The sequence below is a fragment of the Protopterus annectens genome, chromosome 4.part0, assembly GCF_019279795.1.
Source record: "Protopterus annectens isolate FY-2018-M chromosome 4.part0, PAN1.0, whole genome shotgun sequence".
In the NCBI taxonomy this organism is placed as follows: domain Eukaryota; kingdom Metazoa; phylum Chordata; order Ceratodontiformes; family Protopteridae; genus Protopterus; species Protopterus annectens.
Window position 1 is genome coordinate 1,079,467,944 of NC_056733.1, and position 21,351 is coordinate 1,079,489,294.

Consider the following 21,351-nt stretch of genomic DNA (forward strand, 5'->3'; position numbering starts at 1 on the left):
CTTCAGCACACAGAATAGGTTTTGTGACAACTGTGCCAAAAGTAGCTGACACAACTGTGAACATTCTGCAACAGTCTGTGCAGTTGTCAGCTCTACCTGATATCATAGGCCTCATGTACATCCATCAACATGTATTTGGCTGTATACTGGTTTGGTGTCTGCATCACAGTCCCGAATACACTGTAATTTATCCCATTATATGTAAAAGTAGTGTGTCACTGGCAATCAGGATATGTTTATAGAAACGCCCGTTATTCATCAGAGCTTAGTGGCCATAATGGACTATGCTATAGCTGACAGAGTCCCAGGTTCAAGCCTTGGCAGGTGTGATTATTTTTGCTGATGTGCATCACTGGCAATCAGAATATGTTTATGGAAACACCTGCAATTTTTAAGATCTGAGTGGCCTAGTGGGCTAATGCACTATGCTGTAGTTGACAGGGTCCTGGGTTTGAGACTTGGCATGTGTGATTGTTTTACTGATGTGCATAAGAGTGTCAGAAACAGATAAGATGATTAAAGAAGTTTTTAGTGGGTTTAAGTGGGTTTGCGCAGCATGATGCAACATGCTGATTAGCTCCATCTAAACCCACGTTAATTCCAAAAAAAGAAAAGAAAAAAGGGGTGATAGGAAAGTGGTGAAATGGGGGCAAGCAGGGGAAAACAATGTGAAAGGCAGGTAGGGGTGTGCAGGACAGGTGTAGGAAAGGACTATAGCTCTCCATTTCATGTACAGCAACAGCTGTGCAGGTTGTGGACAATTTGGAATTTGGAGCCTCACATCCCAAAAAGAGGGGTGTGGGTGACATAACTTTGTTGGTTAATTGCTGTAATGATTGATTGTGGGCAGCATAGATGTGGGCAAAATGGAGAGCTATGCATGAGGTGATTTTTTTATGTGGGACGGATGCTCATTTTTTTAGGTGAGAGTGGAATGTTGGGGAAGGGTTATAGGTATGTTTGTGGAGGTAAGTTGGGTAGGAGAGGTTGCATTTTCAAACAGACAAGACAGCAGACAGGGGCAGTGTATGACAAATGAGGGGGGTAAACACCTTGGACAGGAAGGGTGTTTTGGAATCAGAGACCAATGTGCCCCAGACTGCAACAGTGGGACTGAGCTTCTCACCCATGAGCAGTCACCACTGTTCCTTCAATGCCCTGAAGGTAGCTGTGCTGGGGGCTGGGGGCTGGGCACTGGAGCTAGCCTGCCCCTCCAGGTTGGCCAGTCTGCCCTCAATCTGGCACAGCCAATTGTCAACCCTTAGTGAGTGATCCTGCACACCATCCCAAGTAGCTGTCACTCGGTGACAACTCCCTCTCCACATCAGCTCCCAGGGGGGATGGGCCCCACCCCCTGAGGTAGTTCCACCTATAAGTGGTGCAGGACCAGCAGATGGGGCAACATCAGGTTGGGTCCCAGACATGCTGGGACCCAGTGCCACACTTAGTTGAGGTGGGGGTAGGTGGATCTGCAGGAACCAGCCTACCCAGTCATACTATGGTGTTGAGGTTTTTCAAAGTGCATAGGTTAGTCATGAACAGAATGCATATGTTAGTCATGAACAGAACATTTAAACATTTGTTATAACACCATGCAAGGTTGTCGCAATTAACCCAGTAGGATAACAATGCATAGCATATAGAACACAATAATAAATGAGATAACAGTATTGTAACAACATGCCAGCAACAGTTACAGCAAAAGGCCAACAACATAGGTAATTCAATAAGGTATGTTAGTATGTAGCCATTGTAATATATAACAATAATAAAACACAAGGCCCAACATAAGGTTTGGAGAACAACATATGTTAAAAGGAAACCATACCAGTTGTATAACATTAATACATTGTGATGCAGATAAGGGGTGCAGGGAGAGAGAGAAAGACATTCTATTACTAACAGTATAGGCTATATTGTTTGCAACAGTAGTCTTCTATAGTCTGCAGGTTTGCCCTTACTTTATGTATACAAGTGCCCTATAGCCTCTGTAGCATGTACATACCTCTCAAGCTATCCGCATGGGACAATATGGCCCAAGCTGTAAAACCTACAGATACACAACTATAGGGGACTATTACATGTCAGGGGAACATATATGACTACCAAGGTGTACTGTGGACTGATGTAGTGTGAGTGCGCTATTGACATAAATAAACTGGATGTTAAATCTGTGTCCAAGGGTTTTGCCAACAGTGATCACTGTATGTGACAGTGTGACACTTGAGAAACATGTATCGTGTGCAGTACAGAGAGTTTACACTTATCATGCCATCCTTGGCAGGCATCGGGTTAGACTATCAGCAGATAGCTGTCTTTACTTGGCAACCTGGAGGTGTGTTTCCCTCAAGGTCTCTGATTGGCTGTGAATTCATTGGTTTGAAAAAAGGTATTAGCTTAGACTTAGCCACATGATTGGTGCTTCATTCTTTTATCTTAGCCCTGTGTGACTTGATCCTGTATGATCTGAGGAAGGCTTTAAGCCAAAAACGCTTATCATATACAAACCAACAAGGGCTTTGTTTTATCTTTTTACATCTTATTTTAAGTCTCACTATTTTTATTTTATTCTGAAGAGCATAATTTTTTGTAGCCAGCGGTGCTGTGTTCCAATTTCTACACAGACTTTAGCATACTTTTGTCAGCACAACATTACAGTTGAACTGCAAGTCCAAAGTGCTCAATTCAGCAAAACCCTGTTTAAAATATATCCAACATTTACATTCTGCTGAACTGTTTACTTTTGACATTGATTATGCTGAATGTATTTCACATAAACATTTGCCATCTGTACACACTGGTTTATCAAAGACAGCAATTAACATTTTCTAAGTATTGTTTATTAGTAGGGAAACAGGACAATTAATTCACAGCCTATATTATATTATATTATATTATATTATATTATATTATATTATATCCGTGGTGGTGGTGCTGCGGTAGCGTTGTCGCCTCACAGTAAGATGCTGTCTGGTTCGATTATCAGCTAGAGCATCTTCTGCGTGGAGACATGCGTGAATGGGCATACCTTCATTAAAGGTTGTGCATCAGGCCTGGCAAGCCGGTACATAAAAATCAACTGCCAATCGTTAGCAGACCGGAGTACCGCTGTGGCAACCCCTAACCGGGAAAAGCCGAAAAACACAAACAAACATATTATATTATATTATATTATATTATACCATAGTACAGGGAACCATGCAAATACAAATTTCCACATATGAATCTGGCACTTACATTCCCAATGTTGAATGTTGAAAGATACGCAGCTCATGTTCACTCTGATTCAGCAAGTCTGTGGCCATGCCTTCTGCATAAAACTGAAGAAATTACTTAAGTCAATGTAAAGTAGTTAAAAATATCTTAGCAAAGAACATATTGACAGTTAAAAATGTGTATTAAAAAAGCTGCACATAAGTCATACAAATATGCACTGAATAGTAGATATCTGAAAATAATTGATTTATAGATCAGAGATCTAAACTGTGATTTGCATCTGCTTATTGTTCCAGCTCTGTTAGTATATGTCAAATCAAGGTATATAGGACAGAAGTTGTACTTTAGTCCATCAGGTGGCATGGATGTCTCCTGACCAAACAGGTCTATTGAAGCACTGTGTTATATCCGGTTAGTATAAGCTGATTCATATGTAAACTCATAAGATATTCTGTGATTTAAAAAAAAATGTAAAAAAAGTCAGAAGGGGGGCTTGCCTAAGGGGTTATAATGTTGTAGGGACTAATGGTGAGTAAGACGTCAGTCCCTCTAGGGATTTTTGGACGTTTCACTTTCAGTCCTAACCAGGCATTTGCCAATGATGGACTGGTTTGCACTGGAGCTGAACTGCAACACTAATGGCTAATGATATGTGGTCAGCAAAATGATACCTTGTCCAGTATCTGGATTTACTAAACAGCACAAGTGTAGGCTGCAATATTAAAATTGGGCCAATGTAGGAAAATATATTGGGCCCAATTCTATAAGACTTGCTCTTGGTGTAAATGACTTACTCAGATGTAACAACTAGTAGCTTTTGGGTGTTAGTATAATGGTTAAGGTGTTTACCTCACATTCATAAGGTTCAAGGTTTGATTCTCACCTTTGAAAGGGAAATAGGTTAAGCTTAAAATGGTCCATGAGGGCAGCTAACTATCCAAATTTAAGTCATGATTAGATTGGGAGGTTGGCATAATGGTTAAAGTGTCTACCTTACAGGTGCAAGGTTTGATTCTCACAGGGGGTAATAAGGTAGGCTCACAAGGGCAGTTAGTATAGTACTAATCTATGAGCCTATAAGTAAACCACTTATGGAGAAAGCAAGTTTTTTTTTTCTGAAATCTGGCACTTTGCCTACCTCCCATAAACCTTCATTGAGACATTTTCAATTCAGTGAAAGATTATTGTTTAAGTTTCTGTCTACCGCCTGCCTTGTTCATTTTCTTTTTATTTAACACTTTTCTTTAGCCACTGCTGCAGTTTAGTGTCAGTGCAAACCAAAATTCAACATTAGCCTTTATTGTTTTCACCATGTCCTGCAGTATCATGTCATACAGTACTATTCAATGTCCCATTTGCCAGCAAAACTTCATACCATTTAAAAAGTAATAAATAATTGTGCATTAGGTAAATATGAGAAACATGGGCTGCTGTCTATTGCTTTCATTGACTTACTGCCAAATGGAAATATGATATACAGGTCCGACCAACTTGAATTCCAGTGATATGCACTTTTATTTCTTTCCACAGTAGAAAAGATACATTTTTTTATTTATTTTATTTTATGTTTGTTAACCAGGACAGTCCGACTGGACCAGGTCCATTTACAGCAGAGGCCTGCGGAGAAAATTTTCATTTATTTAACATTTGTTGACCAGGAAAGTCCGACTAGGTTCCACAGATCCTGTTTTCACTGGAGGCCCGGGGAGAAGTGCTCCAGAAGCATGTCTTTAGAAAGTGGGAGGAAACCGGAGTACCCAGAGGAAACCCACGCGAACGCAGGAAGAACATGCAAACTCTGCACAGAAGGCACCCCAGCCGAGAATCGAACCAGAAAACCTCTTGCTGTGAATCGACAGCATTAACCGCTGCACCACCCACATATGCTAACAGAAGTACTAGAATTTAATACATAGTAGTAAAAACTGATACTAACACATTATAACAGCAAAAATCCAGCTAAAAAGACAGAAATATAAAACAGACAGGATAAACACAGCAGTTGAACAAACTAAACGCATTGAACATTGAGAGTCATGACATACATCATGTTAAAATTAAGTACCTATATTAAAGGGTAAACAACTGTAGCATTTACATTAGTCAAATAAGCCTTTCAACTTTCCACAGAGCTTAAGCAGTGTTTTGAGGTTATGCATGGGCAAAGTCAGGTGCTTATGAAATGTGATTTTAAAGAGTTTTTGAAGTGTGAGGTGGTGGGGATAGAGGTCAGTGATGGGGGGAGTTTGTTCCAATTTTTAGCAACAGTGTGAGAGAATAGTGCTTTTCCAGCAGTGTTATTAGCCCTAGAGATGCATAGAAGTGATTTGTCATTAGAACAGAGTATGCGATTTGTTGCATAGTAGGTAAGTAATTGACTTAGTGATGGGGTTTTATCAGGATACTTCAGAATGTTATAGGCAGTAACCAGTTGGTGGTAATTTAGTAATTGAGGAAATTCTAACTATTTTAAGTCCCTTAGAGCTAGACAATTATGGGATCTGAAGATGGCGTTGTTAGCAAATTTGGCAATATTATTATAGTATGACTCAAGTTTATCAAGGTCAAGTTTTTTGATATGGATAAGAATTGGTGCTGCATACATTAGTGCAGACAAAAGGTGAGTTTGGGCTAGGGTGATCTGTGTTTGATCTGAGAGGAAGTTTTTGTGTCTGTATAATGAGCCCATTTGTTTTGTGAACCTTTTTGATGGTTTGAGAGATATGGACATCAAAGAGAAGGTTTTTGTCAATCTCAACATAGAGGAGTTTGTTTGTTTCAATTTATGTAATAAAAATCTGTTATTTCATTTTTTTATGCTGGAGTGTTTTATTAACACATACCAACATCATCATTCATTCTTTTGCTAAAATAGCACTAGTAGTTACATACAGGATTCCTAGCAATTATTGAGACCATGACATCTGGCCAATACCCACTGGACTGCCACTAATTAAGTGATGTCCACTACTATCAGGGTTGCCAGATTTGCAGACCCCCAGGTAGGGACAAAAAAAAAAAAAAAGGTCTCTCATGACAAGTGAAGACCAAAAAAAAAAAAAAAAAAAAAGGTCTTCGGAGACTGAACAGCAAAAAAAAAAGGTCTTTAATGCGGAACACAGTTCCACATTAAAGAACTGAGCTCACTCAGTAACTCTGCACTAAACACGGAGCTTCTCGTGTTTAATGCATTGCAGTTTCGCATTAAACACGAGAAGCTCCGTGTTTAGCGATTTTTGATTGGCCTGTATACCAGCATATGGGCCAATCAAAAATCGCTAAACACGGAGCTTCTCGTGTTTAATGCGGAACACAAGAAGCTCCGTGTTTAGCAATTTTTGATTGGCCCGTATGCCAGGTATACGGGACAATAAAAAAAAAACAAACAAAGCGGAGGCTGGCCGGGATTTAAACCAGCAGGGCGGGACTCGGGATCAGGCTGCTGATCTCGGGACAGTCCCACCCAAATAGGGATGTCTGACAACCCTGACTACTATCCTGGGTCAGTAACCAAGGAGCTTCAATCCTCACTACTGACTCCAGTATGAGACTGTCACTTAAACAAAATTAATATTTCACAATTTTCCCCTAAGAGCACAAAAGGAACACACTCTATTTTTTTCTGGGACTGGACTATATATCCCTGTCCACCCAAATGTATTTTCTTGTTACACACTTTAGAGCAAAGTGACCCAGTTTAAGACCTCTGATACACTCACACTCAAACTCTCACACATCCAAACACTTCTGAGAGAAAGCCTGATACAGATTTCCAGCTATGTCTCTTTCCCAAATAAATACAGAAATGCTGCCACTAATTAGAGGGTCTTCATGCATTTCAAAAGAGGTGTCCAATTATGAACATTAATTTTCAAAATAAATGATAGCAATAACAAGAATAGCCAGGCCTAGGGGTGACCTGGGGAGTATCAAACAGGTAGAAGCACTCTCTAATCTCTATGCAAAAACACTGGTTTCCAGCCACAATGTAAAATAATGAAAAACATTTAATAATAAGTAAAAATGATTACAAGACTGAAAATCAATAACTCCCAATAAACATTAGAATTCAGTCACCAGAAATGTAAATCAAACTACAGGACAGTAGCCCATTATTCAATCAAGAAAAACTCTATCTTAACAACCAAACTTTCTTGATCTAACTAAAGAAATACTGTCCCTATCTACTGATCTACTCTAAGATATAATAGCAAGGCCAAGGCAAGCTTACAGTTTTCTTGGTGTCAACTGACTGCTCAGTACTTGACAAACTGCACAGCTTCTCAGTTTCAGCTGTCTTCATCAGCAGTCTTAACTGAATAGTCTAATTTCAAAACATAACAGTCAGCTGTAAAAAAAAAGATTCTTCTGTCACTCAGCTGGTTAAATCATCTCCTAGCAACAAGGAACATTACAATGACATCACTCACTGCTCAGCTGATTCTCCACAGTTTGTACTTTAGAATGTCCTTCTCAAACATAAGCAGTTAGAAGTGTATCAAAGGAATGACAGATTCTTTAAGAATTCTGTTTAAACAGGGAAAGACTCAGCATTTTAAACTTGTTTACATTTTCACAAATAAGCATGCTGGCATACAATACAAGTCAGTCCAAGAATATGCACAAATCTCCTGCCAGACATGCTAGCACAGATGACAGAGTTTTCAGTTTCTTCACATTTCTCCCCCAAGTATGACTCAAGCATGTTTTTGAAAACCAATGCTTGAGAAAAATGGGTCTACCTGGGAATATTAACTCATTCCTCTCCTGAACAATCCATCCGCATTGACATTATTAACCCACTGCAATGTTTTATGGTCATATCATATGTTTGCAATCCTAGACGCCACCTCAGTAACTTGGCATTCTGCTTACTGACCCTATTAAGCCATGTTAGTGGATTATGATCTGTGAGTACAGTGAATTTTCTCCCATAAAGATAGGGCTGCAGCTTTTGTAAGGCCCACACTGTGGACAAACACTCTTTCTCCACAGCTGCATAGGTTGTAGTCTGTGGCTCAGATAAACCACTGGGTGGTCTTCTTCTTCTTCCGAATTTTGACTGAGCATAGCCCCCACCCCATAATTTGAAGCATCTACCTATACAATAAATTATTTATTGTAATCTGGGCTGGCTAATACAGGGGGTCCTCCCAAAATATCTTTTAGTTTTGGAATGTCTGTTCACAATCTGTGGTCCATACTACATTGTCTGGCTTATTCTTCCTAGTTAGGTCAGTAAAGGGTACAGCTATGATACTGTAATTGGGCACAAATTTCCTATAGTACCCTGCTGTCCCTAGAAATGCTCTCATTTGTTTCTTAGTAACAGGAACTGGCCGTGCTTGGATAGCTTTCATCTTGACAGGTTCTGGCCTAATTTTACCACTTCCCACTCTGTGTCCTAAGTAAGTAACCTCTGCCTGGGTTTAATGGTTAATCCTGCCCTACATAATTTATCCAAGACCTCCATCACATGTTGGAGATGTTCCTGCCAGGAGGGCTGTAAATAGTGATGTCATCCAAGTATATTAGAGTGTATTCCCCCTGTTCCTACCAGGATACAGTCTACCAGCCTCTGGAAAGTGCTGGGGAATTTTTCATTCCAAAAGCCATCCTAGTAAATTCATACAATCCTTAAGGGATTAAAAAGGCTGCCCTTTCTCTAGCACAGAAGTCAAGGGTACCTGCCAGTACCCCTTAGTCAAATCAATAGTAGTCAGATACCTAGCCCCACCCAGCTGTTTTAGGGCTTTGTCTGTCTTCAGCATGGGGTATGTATCTGACTCTGTGCAACTATTTAATTTTTGGTAATCTACACAGAATCTCACACTACCATCCCTCTTTGGTACTAGCACTACTGTGATAGCCCCAAGGACTGTTAAACTATTGAATCATCCTCAATTCTAGCATTTCCCTTATTTCTTCTTTCAGAGTGTGTTTCACTCTCTCAGGTACACTATAAGGAACATGCTTAATATATTTTTGGAGTCCTGTGTCCACAAGATGCTGCACCAAGTCAGTACACCCAGGTTTCCATGTGAACATATCCTCAAATTCCTGCAATACCATTTTTATCTCCCGAACTTGATTAGGAATTAACTGGAGTGATAGGGTGATCTCTTCCACAGAGGTTTCAATCCTAGCCTCACCCAAAAGATCAGTTACCATATCCCTTTCAGACTCTTTCTGCCATCCACTATGAATGTTCAATATTAGGGCCTCCTTGTCATGATAAGGTTTCATCATATTCACATGGTAAATTTTGTGCCCTTGTCTCCTACCTACCAAATTTACCATGTAGTTCACATCATTGATTTTCCTCACCACCTCAAAGGGTGCCTCCCAAGCTGATTGTAACTTGTTATGTCTAACAGGAACAAGTACCATCACCTTCTGTTCACCAGCATACTCTCGAGCCTGAGCATTCCTGTCATACCACACCTTCTTTTGTTGTTGAGTCACTGTTAGGTTCCCTTTATTTTTATTTATTTTATTTATTTATTTAACATTTGTTTACTGGGAAAATCTGACTTGGAATAAGCCAATTTTCAGTGGAGGCACAGGGAGACATGCTCCATAAGCATGTCTTTGTAATGTGGGAGGAAACTGAAGTACCCAGAGGAAACCCACATGAATGCAGGAAGGACATACATACTCCACAAAGAAGGCCCCCCAGCCAAAAGAACCTCTTGCTGTGAGGCAACAATGTTAACTGCTGCACCACTGCACTGTCCTCTCTTGAGCATAACCCATGAGCCCCTTAAGTCTTGTCCAACAGTTGAGAACATAAGCCACAACAGACTCTCTGTGAGATTCACTCTAACCTTCCCACTCTTCTCAAATTAAATCTAAGGGCCCCCTCACCCTATGCCTGTATAACAACTCAAAGGGTGAAAAGCCTGTAGATTATTGCAGTACTTCCCTGTACACAAATAACAGATGGGGCAAATACATGTCCCACTCCCTTTTGAATTGGACTGCAAATGCCCATAGCATAATCTTCAGTGTAGAGTTTACCTCTCCACAAGATTATTAGTCTGGGGATGGTAGGAGGTGATCTTTAGATGTTTCACCCCACAATGCTTCCACAGACAAGTCAGCAAGTCTGACATGAAGTTGGCACCTCAGTCCATCAGTATTTCCAGTGGAAAACCTACTCTGCTGAAGAGTTCTATCAAAGCATTTGCCACTTTCTCTGCCTCAATAGATGATTGAGTCACTGCCTCAGGATATCTGGTAGCATAGTCACCTACCACCAAGATGCATTTCTTTCCTATAGGACTTGTAGTACTCAGGGGTCCCACAATATCCAAGGCCACTCTCTGAAATGGCTCTTCAATAACAGGCAAAGACATTAACAAAGCCTTAGCCTTGTCCCCTGCTTTACCAACATTTTGGCACTGTTCACAAGTCCTACAATATCCTACTACATCCCTCACAATCCCATGCCAATAGAAATTTGCATAATATGTCTCTTAGTACATCTTATGCCCCATATGTCTTGAGAAAGGAATGTTATTCTCTATGGCTAAGAATGGCAGACAGCAAGCTCTAGGCCAGGGGTGGACAATTAATTTTCCCAAGGGACCACATGAGAAATTGGGACTGTTTTGGAGGGTCAGACCAATGACACACCCCTCACAGGCAAAGGACAACCACAAAGCATTCTTTAGCTATGTCTGCAACCTCAAAGGCAATACACAATTGTGCACAGCTCATTGTAAATGGAGATACCTATACTGAGCCAGAAGATATAGCAAACCTCCTGGCTGATAAATTCAGCTCCAACTTTACTCCTCTCTCCCCCTCATCCTTCCCTCAGGAAATATCATCAAATATAGCTCCTGCTACTATCACTAGGGAACAGGTCTTTAATGCTCTCTCTAAGGCCAAAAACACTGCATCAATGGGCCCAGACAATATTCCAGGATGCCTTCTAAATAGCATGAAACATGACCTATCAGGGCCTCTGGAATTACTATTTAACTGTGGCCTCCAAACAGGCTTCATGCGTCATGAATGGAGAAAGGCAACCATCATCCCTCTGCATAAAGGTGGGCCATCTACAGACCCTGGAAACTATAGACCCATAAGTCTTACTAGTCTTGTGTGTAACGCCATGGAAAGAATTATCATGGAGATGATCAACAGAGATACAGTAAACCTCCAGACATTGGACCCAACCCAGTCTGGTTTTGTAAAGGGCAGATCATGCCTACTCAACCTGGTGGACTTCTTTGAGAAGGTCACCAAAGCAATGGATGAGGGAAAAATCGTTCACACTGCCTACCTTGACCTGGCCAAGGCATTTGACACAATACCCCACTCTGGCATTGTTGACAAACTAAAGAGGTTAGGTACAAACCCATATGTCACCCAGTGGATAGCCAACTGGCTCACAGACAGGACCCAGGAAGTTAGAATTGGGGATTCCACCTCTACAAAGAGGTCACTCACAAGTGGAGTCCCTCAGGGATCAGTCCTTGAATTGCTCCTTTTTGGCATTTACTTCTCAGAAGTCAAGACCAATGTCACTGGTCTCAGGCTGATTACATTTGCAGATGATTGCAAATTAGGCGCTGTCATTGAATCTCACACTGACACAAATGTTCTCCAGGAGGGGTTGACACATTCAAACAAATGGTGTCAGAGTATTGGACTAAAACTAAATGTCAAGAAATGCATAATAGTATCCTTTGGGAAGTCATCCATCTCTCATAACTATCATATTGACAACACTCCCCTTAGAGTTGACCCAGTAGTCAGGAACTTAGGAACATACATAGATAGTAATCTAGCATTTGATCATCATGTGTCTACAGTGGTGAGGAAATCATTCTATGTTGCACAACGTATAAACAAAGGTATGGCATCTAAGTCCAAGGAAGTCATTGTTCCACTATATTTGGCATTCATCAGACATATCATTGAGTACAATGCCCCCATTGGTATTTACCTAACCAGGCATATCCAACAACTGGAACGTCCACAGAGTTTCCTCAATAAAAGAATACAGGACATAAGTAATATGTCCTATGCAGACCACCTTGTATTTTGTCTCCTACAGGCTTTTGAGAAGAGATCTATGCCTGACATACAGGGCATTGTCAGACCACACTCTGATGGACCTCCTGCATATCCACAAAACAAACAGTACCAGAATTACCCATTCTAAAGGCTTAAACCTTTCCTGTGATATAAATAGGACCTGCTTGAGAGATAGGTATGTATCCCAGAGACTACCCCATCTATGGAACAGCCTCCCCATCCATGTAAAGCAGAGTTCTTCCTTAATCCAATTCAAGTGCAACTTGGACAATTGGATGAGAAACCAGAAATTCATCCCTGGTTTGGCATCTATGTCTCTAATGCAAACAGGTAACCTGTAAATGGTTCATCTCCCAGGCCCATACTTACACTTATCAAGGGTACCAGAACTTGTCAGAGATTTGGGATGTGTGGCTACACTTAAAAAGGCCCTTGTGGTCATTAGCCTAGTAAACACCTATGAACCTATGAACACCTCCCATAACTCCACCAATTACTCCCCTCTCCTGTCCTCTTTTCCCATTTCTGTCAGCAGCCCCCACCCCAGCCATTCCAATGTTCTACTACTTGGCTATTTCTCTCCATTTACTACAAACACTGTTCAAACCGGTCAGTATGCATACTGCTTTCTTATTTACTTCTACAATGATTACAGATATTGAAATAAAATAGCACAAGCACTAATAGCCATTTTCTAAACAAACAATACAGTCTTGCAATGAAAACAGGCTTAGTATGGGCAGTAAACTTCTCTGCCCTTGAAACTCACATTCATGGAAACAGCATTAAAACCCACATTCAAATAAAATACATCTGGCCAGTGGAGGATTAAGTTTACCTTTGACCGTTTTCAAACCATAGGCTCCTTGCACACATTTTTAGGGCCATGCATAAGTGTATGTGTTCTTTGATTCACCTTCCTAATTTTATTAAATTTTATTCCAGCACCACTTGTTAGAATGTGTTTTAACTTTGTAGTTTTGAACATTCTTCCAGTAAGCAATGAAACAAAATGTATGAAAACTACCCATTTCAGAAAATTTCAGCCATAAAAAAATACTCAAAAAATCTGTCTTTAGAATCCACCAATATCAGTTAATAAGCAAAATCTCTGCAGAAGTAAAAGTCATCTGAATAATTCCACATTAAAGAGACCTGTAACTAATGAAGAGGTTGCTACTGGCAAACAATTTACATTTCAGTGTTTCATCTACAAATTCAATGCCTGTTGCCCCTTAAGAAGCAATTGCCTGTGTAACATTAACAAATTGATAAGCTGGTAATATTGCAATAGGGAATGACAGACAAGTTCTTTGTTGCTAGGTATCTCATAGAAAGGAGCACACACTCAGGAGTACAGATCCCCTATCCCCCTTAAAATGCACCAAATAATAAGCAATCAATCAGGAATCAAAAGGGCACTGCGGTAATAGCACTTTATTTATTCTACATGGTGTGGGAGTAGAATCCATGGGTCTATATCACGACGTCGAAACATCAAAAGAGCGAACACTCTTACATCAACACAGAATACCCAAAACTACTAAATCTTGAAAGGCTAACCTTGTTAGCATGCTCATCAATTGATCTACCTCTGAATCATATGTTCCACAACTAGTGTTGGAAAAAAATCCATTATTACTCCCTTACATAAAGGTGGTAACACCAGTGATCTCTCAAATTACCGGATTATTTCCATACTCTCTCCTCTATCTAAAACCCTAGAAAAGTGTATACATGCTCAAGTGCTAAAACATCTCTCCAATGATAACCTACTTGCTCCCACCCAACATGGTTTTCACCCAGCACACAGCACAACCACAGTCTTACTATCTTTTACCAACACCGTTATTAAAACCATGGATGATGGACTTCTAACTTCAGTCATCTTACAGGACCTATCTAAGGCTTTTGATACGGCATCTCACCCTAAACTATTATTACAACTTGAATCCTTAAACTGTTCCTCACATGCATTGGCCTGGTTTTGTGACTACCTTCATGACAGGAAACAGTCTGTCAAATGGCAAAACACTCAGTCTGAATATCCCACAAATAAAACTGGAGTTTCACAGGGGGCCATTCTGGGAACTCTATTTTTTTAATATATTTGTTAGCAATCTTCATAAAGCATCCTATCATAGTACTCTCATTCAATACGCTGACGATTCTACAATAATCACTTCCGCTAACAACCTTCTAGACCTCCAAAACTTAACACAAAAAGCCTTTACATCTATCAAATCCTGGCTAAATAATGCACAACTTCTACTTAATCCAAAGAAATCAAAACTCTTAATATACTCTTTCAAACCTCTAACACAGGACTTTAACATTTTCTCACAAAACAATACAAAAATTGAACTTGTAAAAACATCAAAACTTTTAAGCATCATAACTGATGACAAGCTCTCCTTTAAAAATCATATTCACACCATAATAAAAAAAAAAAAATTTAAACTTGGTAAGGTCTATTGCATAAACTTTATTTAGATATGCCCAGTAAGTTCAGTAGTTTTCTCCTCCCTTCCCTCCTGTATGATAGCCCTAGTTTCACTAACTTACATGCATTACAAAATAGCAAAATGTGCTGCCAACATGCCAACTTGGACCCATCATTGCCTAGCCATAAAAACCTAAAATTGCCTAGATTTTTCCCACTATGTACAGTACACCAAACTAACTCTCACTCACAAATTACTATATAACGCTAATTACTAACCCTCTTATCAGACTATGCTACAAACATACAGTACAAACAGAAATCTTAGTTCCTCAAACAAACATCTACTAAGCACATCAAAACCCAACAAGTGGGCAGGACAAAGCTTTTATTCCTTCACTATTGCCAAACTTTGGAATGCTTTGCCCTTCTCTATTACCCAAATACACTCAATAAAAGCATTTAAAATTGCACTCAACTCTCATTACCTCTGTAATCAAATATGTTCCAGTAACCACCTGCCTAAGCCACTTTAAGTAAATTATTCTCACCTAATATATTTACTTCTCTTTTTATCATACCTATCTTTGGTTTTGGTCTAGATATTATCCCACATTTTAGTCATTTGACTGCAGCAACAGCCTCACAGAGAAGTCTCAATTCCTCTTTTGTAATATGTTTTATGTCTTGACGATAAAAGCCAGATGGAAATGAATGTTTTGAATTAATGCTCTAATGTCCTTTTCATTAATGTTGATTCTTGTTTTATATTTTGTCTCTTTTACATTAATGTCTTTTTTTATATTAATGATGATTATTATTATATACTTTTGTTAATACTGTTTATATGAAATTATATACATTATTGTAACTGTAGTCGGAGCTTTTCTCCCCGGGCCTCCACTGAAAATGGGTCTCTGGGGCAGGGGACTTTCCAGGTTTATGAAATGTCAGTAACTAACTAAATAAATAAATAAAGGTGATAATTTTTGGGGACATCACCCTCCTCAAAGAGGATGATGATGCATCTTTTGGTATTCACCTTGAGGGCATGTTTCTGGCACCAGTCATTTGTTTGGGTGAGACCCTCTTGGAGGATGTCCACATCACTAGGGGAACTGTTGACAGTGCCCAGCCTGCAGTTATCTGCAAACTTGGTCAGCTATAACCCATTGGTTTTGGCCTGCACCTCAGAAAAGTATATCCCATACAACAGAGACCTCAAGACTGTTCCCTGGGGTAAACCACTCGTTATGGGTCTACTACTTGAGGTGGCATCCCCTATTTTGACTAAATGGGTTCTATCAGTGAGCCAGTTTGCTACCCATCTGGTAACATAGGGATTGATGCTTAGTTGAGAGAGTTAATCTATTATGCCTGAGTGGGGAATAGTGTTAAAGGCTTTAGCCAGGTCAAGGTAGGCGGTGTGTACTGTCTTCCCCTCGTCCATGGCTTTGGTGACTGTCTCAAACAAGTCGACCAAATTTAACAGACACAACCTCCCCTTGAAGAACCCAAAACTGTGTGGGATCAAGTATTTGGAGGTTTCCAATGTCCTTGTTAATGAGGTCTATGATAATCCATTCCATATCCTTGCAGATCAGGCTAGTTAGGCTGATGGGCTATAATTTCTCAGATCAGTGGATGCTCCACCTTTGTGCAAAGGGATGACAGTGGCTGTCTTCCACTCAGCTGGGACTAAGCTGGTACACAGGCGTTGGTTGAATAGGGTGCCTAATGGTGCTGCAAGTTCCTGCCTGAATTCATGTAGGATGCAGCCGGGGATGTTATCGGGTCCCATGGAGGCTGAATTTCTTTGCCTTTAAAAGGGCAGTGATGACCTGTTCCCTAGAGATAAGTGGAGGGTGAAGTTTTTGCTGAATCTGTCAGCCAGCAAGTTGGCTATATCTATGGCATTTGTGTATGTGGTGTCTTTGACCACCAGTTATGAGCAGATTAGGTGCTTCCTTTGAGACTGTGGACATATGTGAAGAAGGCCTTATGAATGTTTCTAGTAGATGTGACCAATTTTGACTCAAAGTTTGCTTTGGAGGATTTCACTTGTGCTCTTATTTGCTTGTTCAGGCTAAGGAGAGATTGCTTCCAATTAGGCACCTGTTCCTTCTTGGTCCTGGACAGCATTTTTTTTCCTTTTGTTATAGAGTTTATTTATTGCAGATGTCCACCAAACCGGTTTACTCTTCCTTGCGGAGTATTATTTCATCCTGTCAGGTGTTTCTGATTCCATACATCTATATATATGCCTGTATAGTACTTTGGTGTAGATTTGGACACTGGTGCCAGTTCCTACAGAGGGGGCTGTGAAGCTGTTTATACCATCCTTCAGGAGGTTATAATTAGCTTTGGAGAAGTTTTTCTTTTTGTTTGACCCTAGCTAGAGGGCGGGTGGGGGGAAATGGTAACTTCAAAAGTGACTGTTTTATGGTCAGATCTTACCAGAGAGGATAAATGTGTAGGGATGCTGCAATGGTTACTCATATTGGTTGATACCAAATCCAAGATATTATCACCTGTTGTGAGGGTATCACCTAGCTGTTCCAAGGTGTTTGCATTGACAAACTTGAGGAATCTCTGGGCATTTGTGTTCTCGCTTGAGTAGTTCTTCCAATCTATGTTTGGGTTGTTAAAGTCACCCAGGATCAGTATAAAGGGTTGAATCTTGATAGATTTGAAGAGGTCCAGATAGGCAGAGTGGGCATCTTCAGTCAAATTTGGGGGCCTGTATCTAGCTATGATTTGAGTAGGGGTCTTGTCAATGGTTAACTGCACCTGGAGTGTCTCATGAATGCCATACTGATAGACTAGCCTGGAGATGTGTATGTCTTTAATATATATTGAAATGCCACCTCCTTTAGCTTTGCTACCCACAGTTTGGGGTCTGAATGTATGATAGGATGAGTAACCAGTAAGGCTGGGGTGCTCTCCGCAGCTTTGAACCAGGTTTCTTTGACTGTGAAAATGTCAGCATCTTCCAAGGTTAAGCATGCTTCCAATGAGTGCAGTTTCATGTTTAGACTCCTAGTGTTTAGCAGCATGACCTTTAATTTGCATTTTGTTGAAATTTTTATGTCGGTAGTTTTGACCTCATCACTTTTCCTAAAAACGGCACTATGGGGAGGCCAGAATTCTGAAGCCTAAGTGAGACATTTGCAGGCTATCTCTGGCAAAGCATCATGGTCTATCAATCATATCTTCCCAGGTTGTCAGGTAGTGGATCCCCCTGGACTGATACCAGAAACTATGCCAGTTGGTAAAGTCAATCATTTTCTGTTTGTATTAAGGTATCATTCTGGGTGACTGTAGAATGCTGCTTAAGGCTACGAACATATTTGCCTGGGACACATATTCAGCTCAATTATGCTTCTCTTCATATAGTCCAGGGAGGTAAATCTCAAGTCATTCACACCAACATGGATTATGGCAGAGTCCTAGCAGTACCTGTTGAGACAATTGAGTGTGTGTGTACAATTTAAACAGGCTATAAACAAGCAGTAATAAGTGCAGCAGAAAATATGCAATTAAATACTTTTGAGAACAAGCAGCAGAAAAAGCAAGATGAAGTAATAGAGTTGGAGGAGGAAGCACAAATACAGTAAAAGCAGCTGAATAAAGTTTTTTTTATTAAAGTGGAAAGGGAGAGAGGAAGAACAGAAGATAAATCAAGGTTAAGAAACTAATGGGGTTGGCCTTCCCAAATGATCTCTCTGTATTAGGTATCTGTTCCGACAAGGTAAAACTAAGACAAAATGCAATAGATTTCTAAAGGAAAGTTCATGAACACTTAAATAAACAAAATGACAATCTCTGTCAGATAAACAGCTCATCATGACTGCAGGCTGTTCAATAATCTTGTCACCGTTTAAGTAGAACATTGGTTTATTAAGACTTTTTATATCTTTCTTTCATTAAATTGAAAACATGAGGTTTTCTGTAAGAAATAAAAGTCAAGATGTGCTAAAGAAGTTTTAATATTTATTATAGTCAGCAATATGTCATCTGCATGTAATATTATCTTTGAATGAACATTGTCACTTATTTTTAAACCTTCAGTGTAATTATTTTGTCAATGAATTTTCTATAGATTCTGATGTTATGGTGAAAAAAGAGAGAAAGACTTCCTTTAGTTAGGTTTAATGTTTGTGATAAACAGTTTAATAATTATTATGCAACATAATTTATATTTTATGTAAACAATAGGAAATCCAGAGATTTCCAACACTTTAAAAATATACCTCCAGCTAAAAAGGTCCTTTTCATTTCTGACTGCACAATCCATTGACATTAATATTCGTTTAATATTATCTTGCATTTGTCTATTCATTATGAAGCTTTTTTGATCCTGGATTATAAGGAAAAAGGACATTCACTTTAATATATCTGACAAGATGGACATAAATATTTTATAATTAATATTTAGTTAAATTTCAGCCTATAAGATGAACATAGTTTAGAATCTTTGTCCTGTTTTAATATGAAAGTTCTTAAGGCGTACTTCCATAATGGAGAGATTTCATTTTGGACATTTAGGAAGATTTTTCCTTTACAATTAATATTATTCTCTGGATGTAATTTGTAAATAATAAAAAACTTAGCATGTCAAACAATGGTCCAAAGGTAAAAGATCTAAATATCTAAATAAAACCAACTTAAACTGTAGAAAGATACAACTGACACCTTCAAGAAACACACATAAAACAATTACATATGCTCGTTCATAAATTTCATCTTTAGTCTTGCATAAAAGGTTAGATTTTTATTGTGTTAGACTATCTTCCAATGTATGAGTTTTTACGGAGAAAACGGTAAGAATCAAAGCCATCATAGGTTCATAGGTGTGCACTAGGCTAATGGCCCTGGAGCCTTTACAAGCCTAGCCCATAGGATTACCCTGTCATCATGCCACCCAACATTAGTTCCTAGTGCCTCTGTCGAGTAGAGCCACTGGAGTGATTCCCTGGGTAAATTTTCTATTTCCCATCCACTCATCAAGATGTCTCTTGAAGAGGACCAGTGAGGTGCTCTGCTTGACATGTATGTGAAGTCTATTGCATAGCATGGGCAGTCTCTGGGTTATGAACCTGTCCCTCCAGCCTGCTCTGTTGATTGTGGTAATGAGGTTGAGGTCTCTGGAGCATGTGGTGCAGAGGGATTGGGATTTCTTTAGATGTAGCATTTCTAACAGAGCTGGGTCAGACATGGCTTTGTAAGTCAAGCAGAGACTGCCTCTAAGTAGGCAATATGAGACAGAGAATAGTTGGAGTTTTTTTGAGTCTGTCCATATAGGACAAGTGTTAAGGGCCTGGGATCCTATTTGTGTGGTACGTTTGTGGCCTCTCCTGTTGTTGCAAATGTCTAGTGAGGTACATGCCAAATGGGGCATTGTACTTGATGATTGGCCTAATGAGGGAAGAGTAGAGGGAGACAATGACCTCTTTCTTCCTGGATGCAAAACCCTTAGTAATGAGATGTGCCACATAGAAGGACTTTCTGACCCCAGTGGCAATGTGATGGTCAAAAGAGAGGTTGCTGTCAACCTGTATTCCCAGATCTCTTATAATGCCTTCTGTGTTCAGTGGACTACCATCAATGTGGCAATTCAAGGTAACTGGGCTTTTCCCAAAGAGGATGAGGACACATTTTTTGGCATTGAGCTTAAGGCCATGGTTCTGACACCAGTCGTTGGTCTCAGTGAGGCCTTTCTGTAGGATGTCAACATCACTTGGGGAGTTAATAATAGCTCCCAACTTGCAATCATCTGTGAACTTTGTCAGCCAGAGTGCCTTCATGTTGGTCTGGACTTTAGAGAAGTAGATACCAAACAGGAGAGGACCCAGGACCAAACCCTGTGGGACTCCACTCGTGACTGGTCGGCAGTCTGACTTGGAATCAGCTACTTTCACACTGTGGGTTCTATCTGTGAGCCAGTTTGCAACCCACCTAGTGATATAGGGGTTGATGCCTAGCTTAGTAAATTTTTCTATGATTCCTGAGTGGGGAATGGTATCAAAGGCCTTGGACAGATCAAGGTTGGTTGTATGAACCACCTTACCTTCATCCACAGCTCTGCTGACTGACTCAAAGAAGTCAACCAAGTTGAGCAGGAATGATCTACCCTTCACAAAACCAAACTGTGTAGGATCCAGAGTTTGGAGATTCCCTATATCCTTGTTTATTAGGTCCATGATGATGCATTCCATAGCTTTGAATATCAGACTCGTCAGGCTAATGAGGAGAGGATGACTGTAGCAGTGCGCCATTCAATAGGGACAAAGCCTGAGGTGAGGCTGTGATTGAACAGGGCACATAGGTGAGGTGCCAGTTCACTCTGTAGCTCATGTAGAACACAGCCAGGAATACTGTCAGGCCCCATAGAAGCTGTATTCTTGGCCTTGGACAGTGCTGTTTTAACCTGTGCAGCAGTAATACTGGGTGCCTGGCAATCTACTGATATTGTGATTGGTCCTTTTGGGGGGGGGGGTAAAGTTAGCACTGAATCTGTTCGCCAGTATATTTGCAATATCTGTTGGCTCGGTATAGGAGGTATCATTGTGCAGTAGCTCAAAGCAAATCTGGGTATTGGCATGGAGATTCTTTACATAGCTATAGAAGGCCTTGTGGTT

General features: G+C 40.1%; 1 protein-coding gene across 1 annotated transcript in view; it reads right to left on the reverse strand.

The window, feature by feature from the left end:
- Nucleotides 1-21,351, reverse strand: part of LOC122799750 (kinesin-II 85 kDa subunit-like) — an 888,373-nt gene that overhangs the window by 563,574 nt on the left and 303,448 nt on the right. Inside the window, exon 7 of the mRNA XM_044069019.1 lies at nucleotides 3,238-3,320. Coding sequence (XP_043924954.1) covers nucleotides 3,238-3,320 — 83 coding nt within the window. The remainder of the gene's footprint in view (nucleotides 1-3,237; nucleotides 3,321-21,351) is intronic.